At 40.0% G+C, this 20,179-nt stretch overlaps 1 protein-coding gene across 1 annotated transcript in view; it reads left to right on the top strand.

Annotated features, from left to right (window-relative positions):
• Positions 1-20,179, top strand: part of ITSN1 (intersectin 1 (SH3 domain protein)) — a 199,682-nt gene that overhangs the window by 28,372 nt on the left and 151,131 nt on the right. The window contains exons 2-5 of the mRNA XM_011950058.1: positions 114-173; positions 2,497-2,589; positions 3,903-3,966; positions 16,325-16,482. Of these exons, the coding sequence (XP_011805448.1) occupies positions 146-173; positions 2,497-2,589; positions 3,903-3,966; positions 16,325-16,482 (343 nt within the window). The 5' untranslated portion in view covers positions 114-145. The remainder of the gene's footprint in view (positions 1-113; positions 174-2,496; positions 2,590-3,902; positions 3,967-16,324; positions 16,483-20,179) is intronic.

Raw genomic sequence — 20,179 nt, 5'->3', positions numbered from 1 at the left:
TATGCTCTAGCTCTAGTGTTAGTCCTCTGACCATTAAAGATAGCATATTGGTGTGTTTATGATTATACAGGAATTAAGTTTTCATAAACTTAAATGTTGCATTTCACTTACAGGCGTCGATTAGCAAGGTAAAAGTAGCAGAACCATGGCTCAGTTTCCAACACCTTTTGGTGGTAAGTTTTCAGAAATTTCTCTTTTTAATGTACTTTGGGACCAGATTTTAAAAACTTGATATTATGGCAAATTTAAAATTAAAAAGTAGAGAAAATAATGTAATCAACCTTCATGTATTCCATCATATAGTTTCATTAATTATCAACTCATGCCCAACATTGTTTCATCTGGATTCTTTTGGAGCAACTCCCAGGCATCATATCATTTCATCTATAAATATTTTAGTATGTGTACCTAAAAGATAAGAAAACATTTAAAGATGTAACTTCAGTGGCATTATCACACCTATAAAAATTTACAATACCGGGCCAGGTGTGGTAGCTCGCGCCTGTAATCCCAGCACTTTGGGAGGCCAAGGCCGGTGGATCACCTGAGGTCCGGAGTTCAAGACCAGCCTGGCCAACACAGTGAAACCCTGTCTCTACGAAAAATACAAAAATTAGCCGGGTGTGGTGGGGGGCGCCTGTAGTCCCAGCTACTCAGGAGGCTGAGGCAGGAGAATGACATGAACCTGGGAGGCAGAGGTTGCAGTGAGCTGAGGTCGCACTGCTGCACTCCAGCCTGGGTGACAGAGCAAGACTCCATCTCAAAATAAATAAATAAATAAATGTACAATACCATATTATCGTACCTATAAAATGTTTGCTATATCTAGTCTGTACCTTATAGTCTTCGGACATTTCCCTGATAGTCTTTAGACATTTCTTGTTATGGTTTGTTTGTTTAAATTGGGATCCAAATAAGATACAAACATTGCAATTAGACCATGTCTTTCACAAGTCTCTTAGTGAATTTTCCCCCACTCCTCTGTTTTTTTATCAGCAAGTTATTTTTTGAAGTGATGGGGTCATTTACACTTTTTCAAAGCCTGGATTTGAAGCATGACATTTTTGTTTGTTTTACTTTAATTAAACTAAACATAAGTTTGAAATGTATCAGTCTGCATAAAATGTGTTTTGTGGGTAATTTTTCCTAATGTTATTAGGAAATTGTTAATTGTTCTTGCTTATACCCAAGTTACTTTTTAACAGAAATACTTATTAAAAAGTAGTACTTATTAAAAAATACTTATTAAAAATTCATATTAACAGATTACTCTTGGAAGCTGTCTAATCTCATCATGAAGAGAGTAAAAGTCTCTGTGGGATTCTGGTGCAGAGATCTGCAAACTTTTCAGAATTACTATTCTATTTTATTTTTGTTCCCCTTAATTACTGTACAATTTTTGGTTTTTGTTTATAGTTACAGGGATGAATTCTGACAGGGCAGTGAAAATTTCTTCTAGAAGTTGCAGACCTGTAAGGCCTGTGAGGGAAGGGGTCATCTCTGTCTTGGACACCACTTCATCCCCACGTAAATATTTTTCCAGTGACTGAATGGATTTTTATTTTATTAGTCAGTGTCATACTAGACCCGGCAGAGAGGAGAGATGCAATGTTTAGATGTTTTTGCTGATGTGCTGGGCACATTCACATTTTGTGTGAAACATACGTATTGTGTATTCCCAGTTTTGTGGAAGGTGTCCAAGCTTTTGAAAGCTTTCCATGTATATAATCTAGAATTATTTTAGTCAATTTGAGGAGACCTAGGACTAAAGTCAGCAAGATCTCAGTCGTGAGTAGACATCTAGTCAGCCTAAGAGCTGAAACTGAAGGAAAACCTAAAACCCATTCTCTTTGGCTATTATTTCATATCAGGACATCCCTGCCCCTCTTGTTTTTTTTTTTTTAACTCTGCTTCCTGCATACTGAGATACCCATTTTTAAAAACAGCTTTAGTGAAATATAATTTATATTCCATAAAATTTACTAGCTTTAGCTGTATAATAATTTTTAGCAAATTTATAGTTGTGTAACCATCACTACAATCTAATATATTAATATTTTAATCACCCCCCCCAAAAGATTTTCATGGCTATTTATCACACTCAACTTCTTTCATAACTTTTGCCTGTGGTATTTAAGGCACTTGAGGGTACAGTTTTAGGTTTAAGTTAATTTAGTCTGTTGCTTGGGTTTATGTAAGTAAATTATTAATTTTACTATAATCTTGCTAACTTGTAAGACAAGTTTCTAAAAAAGGAATGTGTGCCTCTTCTTTCCTTTCCCTCCCTTTCTGTCTCTTTCTGTTTCTTACATTTTGTGTCCTGTTTTACACTTAATTTTCTAACTTTATATGCATAACTTCCAAGGACAAGCAGATGTGACTTTATCAAGTCTTTGTAATATATAGACAGAATCTTGAAGTGCTGTGGAAATAGTGTGTGAGAGCATTTTGTTTTGCTTTTCTCGCTGAGTAATTTGTCTTTTCTTTGGATTTTAGGCAGCCTGGATATCTGGGCCATAACGGTAGAGGAAAGAGCGAAGCATGATCAGCAGTTCCATAGTTTAAAGCCAATATCTGGATTCATTACTGGTAATCAGAGTCAACATTTTTTCATTTTTCCTTATCAGTAGTGCAGATGTCTGTGGAAACTCTATTATGCAAAGCCGAGATGGGCAAATATGACCAAGGAGAGACATTTACCTATTTTGCCTTAACCTTGTGCCTGTCCTTTTATAATTTTTTTACACATAATGGAATCATACCTTGTTTGCAATTTTTAGTGCATGTCATACCACTTGTTTGTGCATATAATTTATGGGAATTTGTTAAGATCAAAGGACCAGTGGTTCACACCTGTAATCCCAGCACTTTGGGAGGCTGAGGCGGGCAGATCACTTGAGGTCAGGAGTTCCAAACCAGCCTGGTCAACATGGTGAAACCCCATCTCTACTAAAAATAAAAAATCAGCTGGGTGTGGTGGTGAGCGCCTATAATTCCAGCTACTTGGGAGGCTGAGGCAGGAGAATTGCTTGAACCCAAGAGGCAGAGGTTGCAGTGGGCTGAGATCACGCCACTGCACTCCAGCCTGGGTGACAGAGTGAGACTCCATCTCAAAAAATAAACAAACTAATTTTCCTGTTTGATTATTTTTCAGGAATTCACTTTAGAAAAAATGGAATCTTTATTTCCTGGGGAATTGTTCTGCTACCATGCCTTGCTAATTTTTTTGTTTGTTTGAGACAGAGTTTTGCTCTTGTTGCCCAGGCTGGAGTACAATGGCATGATCTCGGCTCACTGCAACCTCTGCCTCCCAGTTTCAAACAATTCTCCTGCCTCAGCCTCCCAAGTAGTTGGGATTACAGGCGCCCACTACCACGCCTAGCTTATTTTTTGTATTTTTGGTAGAGATGGGCTTCACTATGTTGGCCAGGCTGGTCTTGAACTCCTGACCTCAGATGTAGTTCTTAATCATTGTTATTCTCCGTAAATATATCAGAAGTACCCAGAATTTGGAGTATAGGTATTGGGAATGGCAAATAAATTTTTTTATAAAGTGAAAGTATGGGTCATCGGTTTCCTAAGGATTCCTATAAATGTGCTTTTGCACAGTGGGTAGCTATTCATCCTTAGTTAATAGCAGATTAATTAAAGTGGAAAATCTATGCCAGGAAATGGTAGGCCCTTATTGAAATGATTTTTTTTTAATCCTAAAGTCAGTGCTGATGGATTGTTTTACTGTTGCCTTTGGGCTTATCCTTGGACTTTTATAATGCACTCAACTTGGTATTTATAGTATTACCAGCCTCTTTTTAAATTTTGTAATTTTGCTATTAGAGGATTTCTGTTAGCTGTTGAGTTTTTTTTTTTTTTTTTCCCTGAAACTTTTTCCGTTTAATTTACAGGTGATCAAGCTAGAAACTTTTTTTTTCAATCTGGGTTACCTCAACCTGTTTTAGCACAGATATGGTAAGTTGGAATTTTACATAAGCATAAGGCAAAATAAAATATCATTTAGTTCTATATATTAATATGATTTCTTATGTTTTAAAAGGAGAACATGTATTTCTAGCCTGAAGTATCTTGTTACTTCTTACCAGAAAATGATGTCTGAAAAGTGTCTTTCTCATATGGAACTAAAACAAAACAAAAAAAGTGGTGATATTTGAATGACAACACTGTCAAAAAGTTGAATTTCCATGGAGACATCTAAATTTTGGTGTTCCTTCACCAGTTAGTTTTGGCTTCATCCATATCACCCATATTTATTTGAATGTCCCACATTTCTTGCTTTATAATGGAATGAATTTTTATCTTTCATTGACTGAAGAAAAGGTAAAGAAAATAATAGAGAGTTAGTGCATTGTGAATCCATAATATTAATAGATAATACTGAATTCTTCAACTATCACAAATAGGCATTCAATCTTTTAAGCCACAGGAAATACAGAGAGTATAATAAAAAAGGGTGGCAAATACAGGTTTGGATTCTAGACTCATGGCTTTGGAGAGCAATGCTGAATTCTGTTGTCCTCTAAGATGTCTCATTTTTTTCACCAAGGGTACTGAATACTTCACTTCCCTGAGTTAATTAGTTCTGTGAAGGCAGCTCGCTGTGAAGAAAGAGCATGTGATTTGTAGTCTACACCTGAGTTTGAATCCCAGATGTACCATGTTCAGTATCTCTGATTTGGAGATACAGTTACCCTCTTTTACCTCAGTTTTCTAATCTAGAAAATAGGAATGCTTATAGTTTTATGAGAGTTGTTGAGAAGATTCCAGAAAAAGCAAGGACTTATTGTGGCTCCTGTCACATAATAGACCCTCAAAATAAAGCCCAAAAAGCTATCATCTCCAGGGACTGGGTATTCTACATAACTAAATTTTCCAGCTGATTACTTTGTCCTCTTAAATGACCAAACTTTTACATTTATAATCTTATAGAAATTAATAAAGGTTGATAGAGCTTTGTGTTTCTTTTAAGCATGGTCTACAGAACACAGTCTAAGCTTTTCTTGATGAAATGTCATCATTATGAAAATCAGTTACTCGTCCTGAAATAGCAAAACTTTCACGGTATATGTATATGTGTGTGTGTGTGTGTGTGTGTGTGCGCGTGTGTGTGTGTATTTGGATATATTTGAATTGAAACGAAATGATACCAGATCCGTGTGCTTTTTTTGGGTGTCCGCTTTATTTTCTTTTTCCTGGTTGTCAGCATATTGGCTGCCAGACTGTCTCTAAACTAGTGTGCTTGCTCCTCTGAAGCCATTCTGATTCTAACTTCTGATCTATTAGAGCTGAAAAATCAGAAAACCAAGCGGTTTTGGAATTACAGTTTAAGTAAAATAAAAGGATCAGATGAAGAAACAGCCTGTAAGAAAGAAGTCATGTGCAAGTGAGCACAGAAGTGCTGTTCTGTCAGTTAAATGTGACAATTTAAACACAAGAGACCTGTGACACCTGTGTGAACGTAACAAGCCTCTTCTGCTTCGCACCTCATACATGATCATATCTCACACCATCAGGACATCTCACTGGAACCTTCTTCCCCAGACTTAACTTCCTCCACTGGATTATGCTTTTATGTTCTATTCCCAGTTTTTGAAAGTTCATTTATTCTTTCAACACTGAAAAATTATTCATCAGATATCTACTATGGGCCAGGGACTGTTAATAGGTGCTTGGAATATAGCAATGAACAAAATAGACAGAATCCATTCTTTTATTGAAACTACAATCTAGTGGAGGAAGACAGTAACAACACAAAAATTGTCATGTGGTGCTAAGTATGATGGAGTAAAACAAAATACACTCTAATGAATTTAATTTTTTTCTTCTGTTTTTTGTAGAGATGGGATCTTGCTATGTTGTCCGTGTTGGTCTCGAACTCCTAGACTTAGGCCATCTTCCTGCCTTTGCCTCCCAAAGTGCTGGGATTATAGGTGTCGCCACCATGCCTGGCAAAGACAACTGTCTTAATTGAAAAAAGTGACATTTGGCTGGGTGTGGTGGCCCACTTCTGTAATCCCAATGCTTTAGGAGGTCAAGGTGGGAGCACTGCTTGAGCCTAGGAGTTTGAGACCAACCTGGGCAACATAACGAGCCCTTATCTTTGAAAAAATTTAAAAAACTTAAAAAAATTTTTTTTTTTTTTTTTTGGAGATGGAGTTTTGCTCTTGTTTTCCAGACTGGATTGCAATGGCATGATCTTGGCTCACTGCAATCTCCGCCTCCCAGCTTCAAGCTATTCTCCTGCCTCAGCCTCCTGAGTAGCTGGGATTGCAGGCCTGCACCACCGCACGTGGCTAATTTTGGTATTTTTAGTAGAGACGGGATTTCACCATGTTGGTCATGCTGGTCTTGAACTCCTGACCTTGTGATCTGCCCGCCTCGACCTCCCAAAGTGCTGGAATTATAGGCATGAGCCACTGTGCCCAGCCAAAAAAATTTTTTTTAATTAGCTGGGCATTGTGCATGCCTGTAGTCTTAGCTGCTAGGGAGGCTGAAGCGGGAGAATTGCTTGAGCCCTGAAGTTCGAGGCTGCAGTTAGCTATGATTGTGCCTTCTAGCCTGGGTGACAGAGCAACACCCTGTCTCTAAAAAATAAAAACAATTGTCTTAACTTTCTAAACTACTTTTTACCTGAGTGGCCCAAAGTCAAGTTTTTATAGTGACCATTTTTATTAATTAAAGATGGTAATTTGGCAATCTTAGATTGAATCAATTAATCTTTAATTTTTTTCTTACGTTTTGCTAAATAAGTTTGTGATGTAGTATTTTACTATCAAAAAATATCTGTAACATTTTTTTTTTTCCCAAAAGAAGTATCTTTGAAAAGTCATTGGAAATTTCATGAACCACTGATATCCTGCCCAGATGATGGAATAATGCAGTGCAAAGTATGAGTTTAGCAAGATCTATCTTTCAACTAAGCTGACTGATACTTAGTCACATAGTAACCCTGGGCAGTACTTGATCTTTTAAAGCCTAGGGGTGTTTTTTGTTTGTTTTTTCGTGTTTATATTTTGAGATGGAGTCTTGCTCTGTCGCCCAGGCTGTAGTGCAATGGCACGAACTTAGCTCACTGCAACCTCTGCCTCCCAGGTTCAAGTGATTCTCCTGCCTCAGCCTCCCAAGTAGCTGGGATTATAGGTGCCCACCACCATGCCCGCCTAATTTTTGTATTTTTGGTAGAGACAGGGTTTCACCATGTTAGCTAACCTGGTCTCAAACCCCTGACCTGAAGTAATCTGCTTGCCTCAGCCTCCCAAAGTGCTGGAATTACAGGCGTGACCCACTGCAGCCGGCCAAACCTAGGTTTTTAAAATTGCAACTAATAATAGCTGATCTAAAGAAGCAGCCCTCCCAACCCCCATACTGTTCTTATTTTCTTCTGTAATTTTTCTGGTAGGGTCCCAGGGTAAGTCCTTACTCCTTTTGGTAGAGAGAGTAATGGGTTTGACTCTGAAGTTTTAGGCAGTCCTTGTGTCAGTCATCTGGGGAAGAAGATAATTTTTTGCTTTTTTGTTTGTTTTTGAGACAGGGTCTTACTCTGTCACCCAGGCTGGAGTGCAGTGGCATGATCATAGCTCACTGCAACCTCAACCTTCTGGGCTCAAACAGTCCTCCCACCTCAGCCTCCTGAGTAGCTGAGACTACAGGCATGCACCACCACGCCTGGCTAATTTTTGTGTTTTATGTGGAGATGGGGTTTTGCCATGCTGCCCAGGCTGGTCTTGAACTCCTGACCTCAAGCAGTCTGCCCGCCTCAACCTCCCAAAGTCCTGGGATTATAGGCATTAGCCACCGCATTCAGCAAAGAAGAGAAGTTTGGATTGAGAATTGGAAACTGTCTGGTTTCTCTCTGAGCTTTACTTACTTGTTCTGGACTTTGTTTCAAATATTTGAGTGATATGAACTGATGGACAGTATATGTTAGAAACCTTCATTATATTTTATTTCTGTGTAGAAAATATATTCCAGTTAACTAATTTGTGAACTTTTGAAAACTGTAATCTGTTAATGCTTTGGGGACTCCTTGTCTCTCCTAGCTGATTTCCAATTAAGAATATAAGAAAACCTTAATTCTCAGAGGATGGAGTCAAGTCAGTGTGTGTAATGCCAAATTATAACTGTGGCCAAAGATGATACATCTTCCTAGAAATTGTCTTATTAATAAGGAGCTGGAAGGAAGTTGGCAGATATCCTTTTGGCAATTGAAGTGCTTAGAATTTTTCCAACCTTGCTGTGATGTGGAGGGGAGGAGAATAAAGCAGTGAGAATAGACAAGAGCCAGAAGGTACAGGAAGGAAAAAGAGACAGTGGTAAAGAGGCTGGATAAGGGCTCTGGAATCTGAGGCGGAGGGCCGGCAGAAATGGAGAGAAAAGAGGGAGCGAGGGAGCACTACCTGGAAATGGGCCCTGAGAGGAAAGAAGGGAACCAGACACGTGAAGGCAAGGATTAGATCAGCTTTGTGATCTGGTTCAGAATGGGTGGGTCAGAGCAAACAGCCATATATTAATAGTTTGGACTTAAGACACTCCTGAGTATGTGTCAGAAGGGCCTTCAACCCCAACAAGATCAATTTGCTAAACTCAATACAAAAAAAAAAGAATAAGGCATCCTGGACTCTTGATCCCCTCTCCTCCATCCCTCGTTCCTGAGCCTTTGCCATCTCAGTAGTTCATGGCATTGAACTAAGATGACATCTTAGTTACCTGGCTGCCCAAATCAACACCTGGGCACCACACTTGATTTCTCTCTTTTCTTCACCCTGCACACCCAATCCATCAACATGACTGCATTTACCGACTTTATCCCCAGTCTGGCCACTTCTTTCCTACTGCTACCATCCTAACCTGTCATCTCACCTGGGCCCACTGTTTGAGCATCTGGACTGGATTCTCTTTCATACTTGCCCCTTAAGATTCTAGTCTCCGAACAGCAGCTGGAATAATCTTTTTTTTTGAGAAAAAGTCTTACTCTGTAGCCCAGGCTGGGCAGTGGCGCAATCTGGGCTCACTGCAACCTCCGTCTCCCAGGTCCAAGTGATTCTTCTGCATCAGCACCTTGAGTAACTGGGATTACAGGTGCACACTACCACGCCCAGCTAATTTTTGTATTTTTAGTAGAGACGGGGTTTCACTACATTGGCCAGGCTGGGCTTGAACTCCTGATCTCAGATGATTCACCCGCCTCAGCCTCCCAAAGTGCTGGGATTACAGGCATGAGCCACCGCGTCCGCCAGGAATAATCTTTTCAGGAGTACAGTGGTGCGATCTCGGCTTACTGCAACCTCTGCCTCCCAGGTTGAAGCAATTCTGCTGCCTCAGCCTCCTGAGTTGCTGGGACTACAGGCGCGCACCACCATGCCCAGCTAATTTTTGTATTTTCAGTAGCAGGGTTTCACCATGTTGGACAGGATGGTCTGGATCTCGTGACCTTGTGATCCGTCCACCTCAGCCTCCCAAAGTGCTGGGATTATGGGCTTGAACCATCCTGCCCAGCCTTCTTCCTGTTCTTTAAATGGGCCAGGCTTCTCCTTGCCTCGGGGTCATTGTACTTAGTGTTTCCTCTTCCTATAATTCAGTTGCTGTAGTTCCTCACATCTCAGGTTCATTGCCTTTCAGGTTTCAGTTCATATGTCACCTCCCCAAAGTGGCATTCCGTGACCAACTAGTCTGAAGTGGTCCCTTCTGCCCACCTCTTCCCTTTGCCTTGGTAGCACTTATCACCATGTAGAGTAATCTGGTTTGTTCTCGTTAGTTCTACTTGCACTAAATTATAAGCTCTGTGGTGGCAGGAACTGTGTCTTTTTCATAGATGTAACCCCAATTTCCAGATAGATGCCCACCCCCTCCCCCCAATAATTGGTTTTTGAATGAATGAGAATGAATGTTTGATGAAGCTGGTTTAGTCTGCGCTGCTGCTGGGTCTCACTTCCAGCCCAGGGGGCCACAGGTGAGAGATGAGCAACCTGAGGCCAGCCTTTGTGGATGAGCTAGGCTCTTAAAGGAATCTATAGATGCCAACACTGTGGGGAATGAGGTGGGGCAAGAGGAGCCTGACCTCATCCCTTCATCCTGTAACACACACAGAGTAGTTTCAGAGTTGTTACATTCACCTCCACTACAAACAACAAATTTAGGCCTGGTGCTGTGGCTCATACCTGTAATCCCAGCATTTGGGAGGCTGAGGGAGGAGGATCACTTGAGCCCAGGAGTTTGAGACCTGCCTGGGCAACATAGTGAGACCCCATCTCTACTTTAAAAAAAAAAAATATCCAGGTGTGGTGGCGCAAGCCTGTAGTCTCAGCTACTCAGAGGATGGGGTGGGAGGATCACTTGAGCTGAGGATTCAAGCCTGCATTGAGCTATGATCATGCCACTGTACTCCGTCCAGGGCGACAGAGTGAGACCCTGTCTCAAATAAACAAAAACAGCGAACCTAGTAAGTAGTGTAAACCAAAAAGTATCTGAGATAAGAGATCTCAATCAGTTTAGGAGTTTATTTTGCCAAAGTTAAGGAATGCTGGGAGGAAATAAGCACAGAATCACAGGAACAGTCTGTACCTTTCCCCAGTGATGATTTTGATGGCTTCAGTATTTAAAGGGAACAGGTAGGCTGGAGGGCAAAGAGGGAGGGTGTGGTAATCCATATGTTGCCCGAGAAAAGGAGCAGGCAGGGGAATAGTCATTTAGGTAATAGTAAATCAATAAAGTGCTCAGTAAGTCGTCACTTTACATAAGATAAAACGGAACATAAATTAGCCACCTGTAGAGATATTTGACCTTTTATTTGTAGCTCTCTGCTTGGGAACAAAAGGAATGACAGCTTCTTGCATGACTCAGCTTTCAGCTTACTTTTCTTTCTTTTGCATAGTGAATTGGAGTCCTGAGTCTTTATTTTCCTTTCACAGTAGCGTTCAAGATTACTTTGTAGTTCCTTTTGCTTTTAAACAGAGGACATATAAAGTACTATGTGAAGTCACTTGGACTAGGCTTTTTTTTCCACCTCTTAGGTGGATACGTTACTTATTTATAATATGGTTAGGTTTATTTTCATTTTTATTTAATTTAGATACCACTCCTCATCTTTGTGGACTTCATTTATTATTTAAATACATAACAGATTAAAAAGGGTCTAAAAGCCAAAATTCAACCAAAAGGTGTGCTCAGACAATGTCACTCCCTCTTCTATCCCTGTACCGTGTTCCCACCCATTGTATTAGTTTCCTGTTACCCTTTGTTTGTTTATTTTTGCTGCAAAAAGGCAGGTACATAATGTGTATAATATGTATGTATTCATATTTAAATTACTTCCTTTCCTCACATTAAGGTAACCTGCCATAAATGCTCTTTGTTCTTTTCTTTTCTTTTCTTTTTTCTTTTTTGAGATGGAGTCTCGCTCTGTCACCTAGGCTGGAGGTGCAATCTTAGGTCACTGCAACCTGTCTCCCAGGTTCAAGCAATTTTCCTGCCTCAGCCTCCCAAGTAGCTGGGACTACAGGCACCTGCATGCCCAGCCAATTTTTGTGTTTTTAGTCGAGACAAGGTTTCACCTTGTTGATCAGACTGGTCTCGAACTCCTGACCTCAGGGTATCCACCTGCCTCGGTCTCCCAAAGTGCTGGGATTACAGGCATGATCCACTGCGCCCAGCTGTAACTATCATATTTCCATAAATTTCTTGGAGTTTTCATTACCAGGAATTCCCCACAGTTATGTTTATTGAGAAAAGCATTTTTTGAGTATCACATTTTCAACCAAATGTTGAGATTATGGTGTGTAGTTTAAAGTCAAGTCCCTGGAACCTCATGATTAAATTTCTTCTCCTCACCCATGGAAACACTTCTGTAGGATGCCTTTAGAGTCTAATTAAGCCATTACCTGAAGTCTTCTCCCCTAACCTACTCATTGTCCCACATTGGATATTCCTGTTTCTCACCATAGATCATATTGGGCAGTGGTGTGGGGAATAGGAAGTGGGCACCTGCCTGACTGATTGATTGGTTTTAGTATGCATGTTGATGTTGATTTTGATTAATGGGAACTCTTCCCTGCCAAACCATTTTAAACAATTGTGTATATTTTAAAAAACTACTTAGCAAAAGAAGGAAGTTCACCATTTCATTTACTTAATTTCCTTTATAAAACCTGAAAGGTAGTACAAAAATAAAGCAACTAGAAACCAGTTTCAATTATGAACATAGATGCAAAAAAAAATCAAAATCTTAACAATTAGAATTTCACAATGTGTGAAAAGAATACACCATGACCAACGTTATGCCAGAGGTGCAAGATTGGTTCAGAGTCAGTCAAAAAATTCTGTGAACATTAGTCATTATTTCAGCAGATAAAAGGAAGAAGAAAACTTGTGATTGAATCGGTAATTACAGTTAGACACCTGATGAAAAATACAGTAACCATTTCTAATAAGTAGAAAGGAAACTAGTTAAATATGTGAGACTACTATCCATGAAAAGAGTCAAACTCTAAAATATTTGGAAAGGTTTATTCCGAGCCAAATATGGTGACCAATGGCCTGTGACACAGCCCTCAGGAGATCCTGAGACCATTTGCCCAAGGTGGTTGGTATATAACAGGGTTTTATGCATTTTAGGGAGACATAAGACATCAATCAATATATGTAAAATGTACATTATTTCAGTCTGGAACAATGGGACAACTGGAAGCAGAGGCTTCCAGGTCATAGGTGGATTCAAGATTTTTTTTTTTTTTTTTTTTTTTGAGGCGGAGTCTCGCTCTGTCGCCCGGACTGGAGTGCAGTGGCCGGATCTCAGCTCACTGCAAGCTCCGCCTCCCGGGTTTACGCCATTCTCCTGCCTCAGCCTCCGGAGTAGCTGGGACTACAGGCGCCCGCCACCTCGCCCGGCTAGTTTTTTTTTTTGTATTTTTAGTAGAGACGGGGTTTCACCGTGTTAGCCAGGATGGTCTCGATCTCCTGACCTCGTGATCCGCCCGTCTCGGCCTCCCAAAGTGCTGGGATTACAGGCTTGAGCCACCGCGCCCAGCCAGATTCAAGATTTTTTAATTGGCATTTCATTGAATTATCTAAAGAGAGTTATTATCTAAAGAGCTGGAATCAACAAAAAGGAATGTGTGGGTTATCATAAGTGGTTTTGGAGAACAAAGTTTTGTCCTACGGGTGAAGCCTCTGGGTAGTAGACTTCAGAGAAAATAGGTGGTAAATATTTCTTATCAGACTTTAAGAGCTTCCTTTATCAGTCTTAAGGCCTGTGTTGATGCTAATGCTGATCCACTGGGCCTGAATTCCAAAAGGGAGGAGGGTATAATGAGGCACATCCAACTTCCTCTTCCTGTCATAGCTTGAACTAGTTTTTCAGGTTAACTTTGGAATGCCCTTGGCTGAGATGAGGGGTCCATTCAGTTGGTGGGAGACTCAAAATTTTGTTTTTAGTTCACATTATTTTCCAGAAATAACTACCAACTGTCACTCTAAACAATGAACTCTATTAACTGTTAGCTCTAGTAAATCTACTGTTTCATTTAAACTCAGAACTGAGCAAGAACGCATTCAGTAATGTCTTAGAGGCAGTAAAACCAATAAAAAAGATTGGCTTAAATATTGGAAAAGAAAGATAATGCTCATTTTTTTCTAGTTATGTGATTGTATACTTAGTACACCCAAGAGATTTTAGTTTTAAAACATTAATAAGACTTGTAGGAGTCTGGTAGGATAGCTGAATACAACCTAAATAATTTTTTTAAATAAAAAATGTTTCTATGCTTGAAATAAGCACCTAAAAAATGGAAATGAGGGGAATGTTTCATGTAAAATCTGGCAAAAATGATAAAATTCTTCAGAATATATTTAGCAAAAGCATATGAAAAAAGTGATACAATTTTATTAAAGGAAATATTAGTATATTTGAACAACTGGAAAGATTCTCTTTTCTTTGATTGGGTAAACTATTGGTGCAAAAGCAATTGCGGTTTAATCAGTTCTTCAAAAATCCCCTTCTAAGGCAGTTTTTGGATCCCAGTAGGGTTGTTTGTATAATAGGTAAAACGATCTAAATGTTCATAGGAAAATAGACATCCATGAATAACCAAGGGAAAAAGAAAAACCTTCCCAGACCTTCCCGGATCACAATAGGCCAGAGAGCCAGTGTGATCAAATCATTGTAATTATCGACCTGGAAATTGTTCAGTCAGAACAGATAGTCCAGAAATAGTTCTCACTTCATATGAACATTTGATACATGACAAAAATGTATATTAGTTCAGTGAGAAGAAAAGGGATTAATTAATAAATATTAGTGGGAAAGCTAGGAATCCATGTAGAAGATATATGATTGGACCCTGGAATAACTACCCCACCCCCACACACAATTATTGGTTTAAGGATTGAAATGAAATAAAATAATACAATGTTAGAAAATCAAGGACTAAAAACCTTCTAATCGTATGATAAAAGAAATATTTTATATATGAAAATTTAGAATTTCTATGCCGTAAATATACATAAATCAACAGATAATGAATTTTTAAAAATCTTTCAGCGGTCAGCAGATGAACAGTTAATTTGTGATACACTACGAGCTCTTATGAACTAACAGCAAAAAGACATGCAGTATACAGAAAATTTGGCAAAGGATTTGAATAAGCAGTTCATAGAAGTGCAAATCCAAATGGCCACGAAATACAGAAAAGTGATGCTTAAATTTACAAGCAGTGAAAAGAGTTCAGATTCTGAATTCATTGCTGAAGGGCCCATGACTACAGGAGAAGGGGGAGCTCCTATCTGAGGCAAAAAGAAGGTTTCTGCAACTACAGAACTTCATTTCCTGCGTTATGATCTTTATTTTCTAAAATGATTGTGCCGACTTTTACAATTTTGATCACTTTTAGAGATTTTTTTATCTTTGTCTTATGCCATGCTTTTTATTGTGTTACATGTTTTCTTTCTTTGAGTTAATTCCAGCTATGCAGAATTATTTTCTGTGTAACTTAATTTTCTTTTGTGAACACTGTCCAGATATGGCTCAGTCTAAAAGATTGCTAATCATGGTATTTTAATTGAACTGGCTTATTTAGATCTTTCAAATACATTTTTTTGTAACATTGGTTTTTTTTTTTTTTTTTTTTTTTTGTGAGACAGAGTCTCGCTGTGTCACTCAGGCTGGAGTGCAGTGGCCGGATCTCGGCTCACTGCCTCAGCCTCCGGAGTAGCTGGGATTACAGGCACCCGCCACCTCGCCCAGCTAGTTTTTTGTATTTTTTAGTAGAGATGGGGTTTCACTGTTAGCCAGGATGGTCTCGATCTCCTGACCTCGTGATCCACCCGTCTCGGCCTCCCAAAGTGCTGGGATTACGGGCTTGAGCCACCGCGCCTGGCCAACATTGGTTTAAAAAAATCCTCATGCTTTTAATATCTGGATTAAAATAAATAAAATCTGAATAAAACTTTTTTTATGCAGAAGAGCTTAAGTCATGAATATGCACAGTTTTGATGATATAATGTAGTTTCCAGTTACAAGGACAAACTTTTGCTTGCTTGATCTTAGCCAAAAGGCCGAGAAGCGATTTCTTTTATTTACTCTTCTTTGAGAAAGTACTTTACGTTAAAGCTCATTGTGGGCCGCTTTGAACCATGTATATTTGAGTACCATTTTCAGATAGCAAACACATTTTGTAAGCTGAGTTACAAAATTGTTGAGTGATAAGGGGCACGATTCTAAAGAAAAGTTAGTTTCAAGAGCTTTAGAGGTTTCGTAGCATTATAGTTGAGTAACCCTAGCATAGCATAAGTAGGTAGCATAGCATACTGTGTCATGTTCCCACATTGAAGTTTGTAGAGCTCTACAAAGAATGCAGTCTGAGTATCTCTAGCAATATTAACATTCTCTGTTTCTAAATCTTTTTCTTTTCTAATAGCTTTATTGTGAAATAATTCACATAATAAAATTTACTCATTTAAAGTGTCTGATTCATTGGTTTTAGTTTATTCACAGAGTTGTGCAACAGTCACTATTAGCTAATTTTAGAATGTTTTCATCACTTCAGAAAGAAACCCCTTTTGATGTCTAAAATACATATCCTCACACTGAGGCTGAAAATTACCTGCTAAAGTGGCAGAATGAAAGATATTTTATGTTTGTATAAAACGTGGCCAGTATTTACAGGCTATTCCCCATAGCTTGGTAAGCAGTTATGGTTTCTGTTGTTCTCTCGAGGGGCAAGAGTGCTAATTATTTTGTTTTCGTGTTGGTGAGAGTGGTGGTTTTGGAAAGGTTCTTTTATGGTCACAGTTGTTCTCAGGCCATGCTGTTGGTTTGCAGGGCACTAGCTGACATGAATAATGATGGAAGAATGGATCAAGTGGAGTTTTCCATAGCTATGAAACTTATCAAACTGAAGCTACAAGGATATCAACTACCCTCTGCACTTCCCCCTGTCATGAAACAGCAACCAGCTATTTCTAGCGCACCAGCATTTGGTAAGTCTGAAAATGAATTGGTTTCTATGTTTTCTTGTATATTTTAAAAATAAATGTTTTCCCTTTTTTCCCTCTCAGTTTATAACATCATGAAATTCTAGGAGGTAATTCTGTCTGAAAAATGATGGCCCCCTGCAGGAAGATAGTGCTGGGGAGAAGAAGGAGCATGTTCACGTTTTAACCCTAGGATGTACAGTAATCAAAATGAAAGCAGAGATGCAGGCTGTCAGGGGAAAAGGAACAAACAGTCTGCTGCTGCGACCTCTGGGTTTTTTTTTTTTTTTTTTTTGCTCTTCCATTGATCCTTCTTCCTTTTGGTTTTAGGTTTCCATAATGTCTGTTTCTCCTTGTGCATGAACAATTCCTTTGGATTATGGCATCTAGAAATATATATTTTGAATCACAGTATTGAGTCACTTGGCCACATTAAATTCTTTCTTAGAACAAAATGGAATAGAGAAAAATAAACATTGTTATCCTCATTAAAAACCTAATTCCAGCCAGACATGATGGCTTACGCCTGTAATCCCAGCACTTTGGGAGACTGAGGCAAGTGGATCACCTGAGGTCAGGAGTTCAAGACCAGCCTGGTCAACATGGCGAAACCCTATCTTACCGAAAATATAAAAAAATTAGGTGTGGTGGTGCACACCTGTAATCCCAGTTACTTCGGAGGCTGAGGCAGGAGAACCTGGGAGGCGGAGGCTGCAGTGAGCCAAGATTGCACCACTGTACTCCAGCCTGGGCGACAGAGTGAGACTCCATCTCAAAACAAACAAACATGATTCCATAAAAAATTATCTTTCAAGCAGGTATTTTTCTTATAAGTTAATTGGTTAATTAGTTGACTGAGATCAGTAGTTCTGATTTCTGTTCTCATTCTAGATTTAATTATTTAGGTTGATTTGAAGATCACAGTAATCAAAGCTAACATCTGATTCATGGGGAGATTGTTTAACAGTTTAAAACAAAACATGAAAATTGTGGTTAGAGTTTCTTTTCATCTCGTCATCCTCAGATAGCTGATGATAGGTGATAAAGTGAAATAGATTTGGGAGGGGGCAGTCAGCAGTAATTCAGGGTGTCTCTGATGTAATTCACGATAAGTTAAGATACAGAAATACTCTGGTTTTACTTATTAGATTTCCTATTAAAAACAATATATTGCCTTTCTTTTAGTAAGTTTTAGCCACAAGGCTGGTTTTTGTAAGGGGAAAGGTTTTGGGAAGATTTTTAGGCAAATAGGAGAGTGGTCCAAGAAAAGAAAGAAAAATCTTTCTTTTGCCTTTGTATGAGCAAAGGCGAGGAAGAGCAGAAATGAACACTGCAGCAGCCTCCACATGACTGGGGCCGTTGTTTGTCTTGTCCAGTGTGTGCTCACAATGTTTAGCCTTCAGTTAGCCAGCTAATTTAAGTGGAACTCGCTCTGAATCCCTGAAGGTCTCTGTAGCCAGTCTTTGGTCGGGACCCAGGTGTTAAAATAGTTAAAGGGTGTTTGGGGTCAAACACAGTGGCTCATGCCTGTAATCCTAACACTTTGGGAGGCCAAAGCAGGAGGATTGCTTGATCCCAGGTGTTTGAGACCAGCCTGGTAACATAACAAGGCCTTGTTGCTACTGAAAATTTAAAAATTAACCAGGCACAGTGGTGGGTGCCTATTGTCCCAGCCCCTTGGGAAGCCGTGGCAGGAGGATCACTTGAGCACAAGAGGTAAGCCAAGATCACACTACTGCACCTCAGCCTGGGTGACAAAGTGATACCGTGTCTAAAACAAAACAAAACAAAACAATGGTATTTGGTTTTCTGTTGGCTTTCTTCCAGTGCTGCAAGAAGAAATCTCATAGTGGAGAAAAGGTCAGATGACTAGAGGCACCCCATTTCTTCTTTTTCACTCAAACTTGGGGGTCAGTAACTTTTCATGTACAATTTAATTTGTTTTCTCTTATTCCATTCTGCCATCAGAATTTCAGTTGTGGAGTTATTGCTGATTTAGTTTCAGGAGGTTGTGACCTTACTGCTGAGAAAGTTTTACAGTCGTTAAGTAACCTGCTGCTGTTAGGAAGGGAACCTGCCAGGATTTCTGATCTGATACTCTGCCAGGCAGCCCATCACTCTTCCCCCCAGACTTCTCCCTGCCTTTTCCTCACCTCGTTCTCATCACATCGACGTTCTCGGTAAATGATTTTGATGAAGCTAATCCATGAAGGATGTCAGGACATAGGAGAAGTTACTAGTACATGATTTTGATCAAGTTTGCTTAAGTATTTTCTAGTTCCGCCTCTCAGCTCAATCTAGGGTAATATAAATAAATATATATATGTGTGTGTGTGTGTGTGTGTGTGTGTATAGTTCGTTCAGCCACTTGAGAATAAAATAATTTATTACTATTGTCATTGTTTTCTTTCTTTTCTTGCCCTTGCCTTTCCCTCCCCTCTCCTCCCCTCCCCTCTCCTTTCTTTTTTTGAGACAGACTCTCACACAGTCGGCCAGGCTGGAGTGCAGTGGCATGATCTCAGCTCACTGCAACCTCTGCCTCCCGGGTTCAAGCAGTTCTCCTGTCTCAGCCTCCTGATTAGCTGGGATTACAGGCACGAGCCACAACACCCAGCTAATTTTTGTATTTTTAGTAGAGAGAGGGTTTCACCATGTTGGTCGCGCTGGTCTTGAACTCCACCCCCTCAGCCTCCCAAAGTGTTGGGATTACAGGTGTGAGGCACCACACCTGGCCTGCTTTCTAATTAATATTTAAAATTATTGGTCAGGTGTGGTGGCTCATACCTGTAATCTCAGCACTTCGGGAGGCCGAGGTGGGCAGATCGCTTGAGCTCAGGAGTTTGAGACCAACCTGGGCAACATGGCAAAACCCCATACAGCAATTCTCCTGCCTCAGCCTCCCGAGTAGCTGGAATTACAGGTGCCCACCATCACACCCTGCTAATTTTTGTATTTTTATTAGAGCCAGGATTTCACCATCTTGCCCAGGCTGGTCTTGAACTCCTGACCCTTGTGATCCACCCGCCTCGGCCTCCCAAAGTCCTGGCTTTACCGCCGGCTGGCTTTAGGTTTTTTAAAATTACCTTCTCCTTGCCTTCATTATCACAAAACTAACTGGGTGACATGGTGTGTCACTCTTCCATGGTTCCTTGTCTGCATGGGTTTTTTGTTTTGAGACAGGGTCTCACTCTGTTGCCCAGACTAGAGTGCAGTGGCACGATCATAGCTCACTGCAGCCCCAACTCCTAGGCTCAAGCGTTCCTCCTGCTTCAGCCTCCTGTGTAGCTGGGACTACAGGCATGCACCACCACACTGAAGTAATTTTAAAAAATTTTTTGTAGATAGAGTCTTGCTCTGTTGCCCAGGCTGGTCTCAAACTCCTAATCTCAAGTTAATCCTCCCATCTTGGCTTCCCAAAATACTGAGATTACAAGATAAGCCATGGCACCCAGCCTCAGATATTTTTTATTGTAGTTGTTCACACACTGTAGAATTAAGGCTCAGACTGGGGTCTGAACAATGATTTTGTTCAACTCCCCTACAGAGAAGAGAGAAAAATGGGTGCAGTGATGCTATGACTTGCCTTAGAACACCCAGAAAATAGAATTTTCGATTCTAGGAAATTCTGTGGGTAGACTTGGTACCTTCTTTCACCAGTGTGCTCTCAGCATAGTTCTTTGGTTCTGGACCCAACTTATACAGG

The sequence above is a fragment of the Colobus angolensis genome, unplaced genomic scaffold, assembly GCF_000951035.1.
Source record: "Colobus angolensis palliatus isolate OR3802 unplaced genomic scaffold, Cang.pa_1.0 Scaffold300, whole genome shotgun sequence".
NCBI lineage: Eukaryota > Metazoa > Chordata > Mammalia > Primates > Cercopithecidae > Colobus > Colobus angolensis.
The sequence above is the reverse complement of the archived record's forward strand: the minus strand, read 5'-3'. Positions and strand labels throughout refer to the sequence as shown.